The 3,827-nt window shown below is 48.2% G+C and overlaps 1 protein-coding gene across 1 annotated transcript in view; it reads left to right on the top strand.

Annotated features, from left to right (window-relative positions):
* Window positions 1-2,431: 2,431 nt before the first annotated feature.
* The window catches only part of VOLCADRAFT_62202 (uncharacterized protein), a gene marked incomplete at both ends in the record, with an annotated part of 2,516 nt that continues 1,120 nt past the window's right edge, over window positions 2,432-3,827 (top strand). The window contains one exon of the mRNA XM_002952123.1: window positions 2,432-2,629. Coding sequence (XP_002952169.1) covers window positions 2,432-2,629 — 198 coding nt within the window. The remainder of the gene's footprint in view (window positions 2,630-3,827) is intronic.

Below are 3,827 nucleotides of genomic sequence, written 5' to 3' on the forward strand. Positions count from 1 at the left end.
GGATCCCCCGCAAGCCGCGACGGCGTTTGCCCTAGCGGCCGCTCTGGACGAAACTTTTGATAACGTTGAGGCTGTGCTCGATTCTCATTGGCAGTGCTTGAGAGCCGTGGTGATGATGGCAACGGCCGCTGAGGACTTGGCGCTCAATGGCATTGTATGGGTGCTGCAGCCCTGGCACTCACAGCGACCGAAGCTCTGCACCGGTTTTGGAGCATCAGCAATGATATCATGATCACTGAGGGTTATCGATAACTCTCAGGGATTTTGGGAGAAGCAGCTCCTGGGGGACTGGGTGGCCGTAGGCGCTCGTTACCCTGACCGCGAGGATGCCGGGTACCTCAGGAATTTCCGTGTCACGAAGGGTCCGTTCTGGGAGCTGTGCCGGTCCATTGGGAGCGCCGTGGCCCGACAGGCACGGGGGGCTGCCGTCAGGAGCCCAAGGAGTCCTGTGCGGCCGGCATGCTGTTTAGCCGGAGCTCCGGGCCTCGAGGCTTCAGCCCCGAAACTACACTAGGCTGTCTATTTGTTGCTTTTGCCATACTACTTTTCCCAAAAAGTCTTAACGTAACATTGTATGTAAACTCGGTATAAGGGATGTGAAGAGGTGGTGGTGGTTAATGTCTGGTCACGGTACTTGTAAACCTCTTTCTTCTATAAGCAATCTCACCGCTAACATCCAATCCTATATAAGATTCTCTCTTCTGCTAAAAGACTTAGGCTACCATCTTTCCTACTTTACCAAATCCTGCAACAATAAGTGGTAACGACGCAATTCAGGTAGGGTACGAGGGGTCAACGTTTGACGAAATTCACCCCCTTACTATGTCCGAACCGACCACATTACCCGTAACTTTTCCCGTAACGTTGCATGTAAACTCAGTATGAACCCCATGAACAACAGCGTGAGCGTGCTCATCAAAATATTTTAACAGCTTGAAACAGCCAGAAGCTATGTGAGTGCTTGTTGCAGCTTACTTGGCATAGCCAAGGATAAGAATACAAATATAGCTCAAGGCGTCGTGCCGAATCAACTACAGAGCAGCAATATTAGCTATACTATATAGTATACTATATAGTAGTATATATACTACTTAGGAAATCAGTAGGACATTTTTTACTTGATGTGAGGGAATCACTCATTGGTCGCTTCTTAGGTATATGTTCGTCAGCCTCTGCTCTCATCTGAGAGCTGTTGCTGACAAGAACCAGTAACGATGTGTCGTTGCTGTTCATGGAAGTCCAGAGGGTCACAGGTGATGTCATCAGGAGGTCTCAGCAGATGGAAATTGACATCTAAAGAAGACAGATCAGCATTACAAAAGCATTTTTGGCAAGCAGCTGTTGATACCACAAATACGACTTTGTGCATCGACAGAGTAATCATAAATGGCCGCTCAGCATCAGTTGCATGTACCATTCTGAGGGCTTGTGGATTTTAAGGACGGAGATACATATATTACATTCCGGATCACCAAAACCGAAACCCTCTTACAACACGTCAGATCGCCATCGGAATTTAAGAGCGCCACGATATTCCTTTGCAACCGAAGGCACATCGCTCAATTAGTCAGAAAGCATGACCGTGACAACGATGTCAAAACAGTCTACTACTGTAAATTATGCTTCAATTACATACTAATGCGCCGCTGTGCTATGCTCTGCGTTGTTGCGACGACTCCAGTTTCTTCTCATGTATTCCTCGGTGTGAGAGCGCCGCATCCCAGGGCGACGGAGGTCCATACGCGGTGTTGATGTTGACATTATTCACACGTTATTCCACCGACCAAGTTGCCCAGCAGGCCGCACGCACACGACCTGCGAGGAAATAGGAGGGGGGAAGAGGGGTTGGGGGGAGTTGGGGGGGCAGCCGGCAATACCCAACCTTGTCCGGCGGGCATATGCGGACAATACAGGGATCTACTAGATTGTAATATGTAAAAGTATTAATCATGCAACACATGTAGACGATCCCCATTCCCTTCACCTAACATGAATGATAACTGCCCCAACCCTGCGGATATCGACTGTCCATTGTTTTTTACCCCCCGGGGGGGTTAAATGAAATAATTAAAGATTCTTCGTTCAGAACCCTCCCTGAGCTCATTAGCTCTCGCAGCAAAGATGTACCAAAACCCAAATTGTAAGAAGTAACAGTTACCTATCTTACCAACGCTCCCGAAGGGATTTAAAGCATAGTGATAATCGCAACGTGTAGAGCCCCAGGCCCCAGCGGAATGTGGAAGTAAACCATTCCTCATTTATGTGAGTGCAATTCCGAGGACGTCGTATGTTTTAAACCTTCACGCCGCAAGGCGGAATTCAGATGCAGACGTAAAGCAGTCCGATAAATGGGTGGTCAGCAGGTAGGTAGTCAGCAGGCTGCTCTAGGCGCTTGGACATATGTACACACCAGTACCCTAAGTACATATGTACACACCAGTACCCTAAGTACATATGTACACACCAGTACCCTAAGTACATATGTACACACCAGTACCCTAAGTACATATGTACACACCAGTACCCTAAGTACATATGTACACACCAGTACCCTAAGTACATATGTACACACCAGTACCCTAAGTACATATGTACACACCAGTACCCTAAGTACATATGTACACACCAGGTTTACAGTGATGCTAATCCATGTGTCATGTAAGTGCATCGTGTTTAGAGGTTGGGTTCATCATCATCATCATCATGTCATCATCATGGAAGATTCATTATCACGCTGGATAATAGAATCGGGAGTGAACTGACATCAACTGTCCCCAAAAGACGATGGTTTTTTAAGGACAACGAGTCGGAGTTCTCAAGGCGAAGTAGTTAGTGGTTTGCGCCTGCCATTCTAGTCTTCACAGATGTTCATTGTGGCTTTCCAGGTTACTTGGATAGGGACTCGGTGATATGCCCGCATGCGGGTTTGGGCAGGGAACATCACAAGAACTTACAAGACCAAGTGCTTGCGGCATTTGCGAGTTTTCGCTCACTCATGTTCGAGGGAAAATTGCTTGCGTGCATGGGGAGGATGGATGCGTTTGACCATAAGAAGCACCCAAAATCCTAAAATTGTAGATCGCCTGTCGTCACACGCCATGCCACGTGTGAAAATGTCTGTTGTTTAGCTTAGTGAGAGGCAAGTAGGTCGGACTCGGGGGTCAGTTTCAGAGCAATTGAGGCAAAGGGGTTGGGCCATGAGACCATGTGCCTAATTAGCACCATTGTCAAAATGGACGTTTTCCAATTCCAGGTAAAACACGAGGCGTTCCCAGTGTGACTTCGATCACGCAGCCACGGCAGCCAGGTCTAACAACGGGCTTGTGAGGTGCCTCGGACTACAAGTTGCACGGTTTCAACATCTGCGAAGTAGTTAGTGGTTTGCGCCTGCCATTCTTCACAGATGTTCATTGTGGCTTTCCAGGTTACTTGGATAGGGACTCGGTGATATGCCCGCATGCGGGTTTGGGCAGGGAACATCACAAGAACTTACAAGACCAAGTGCTTGCGGCATTTGCGAGTTTTCGCTCACTCATGTTCGAGGGAAAATTGCTTGCGTGCATGGGGAGGATGGATGCGTTTGACCTTAAGAAGCACCCAAAATCACGCGTGAAAATAATGTCTGTTGTTTAGATTAGTGAGAGGCAAGTAGGTCGGACTCGGGGGTCAGTTTCAGAGCAATTGAGGCAAAGGGGTTGGGCCATGAGACCATGTGCCTAATTAGCACCATTGTCAAAATGGACGTTTTCCAATTCCAGGTAAAACACGAGGCGTTCCCAGTGTGACTTCGATCACGCAGCCACGGCAGCCAGGTCTAACAACGGGCT

The sequence above is a fragment of the Volvox carteri genome (assembly GCF_000143455.1).
Source record: "Volvox carteri f. nagariensis unplaced genomic scaffold VOLCAscaffold_28, whole genome shotgun sequence".
NCBI classification, from domain to species: domain Eukaryota; kingdom Viridiplantae; phylum Chlorophyta; class Chlorophyceae; order Chlamydomonadales; family Volvocaceae; genus Volvox; species Volvox carteri.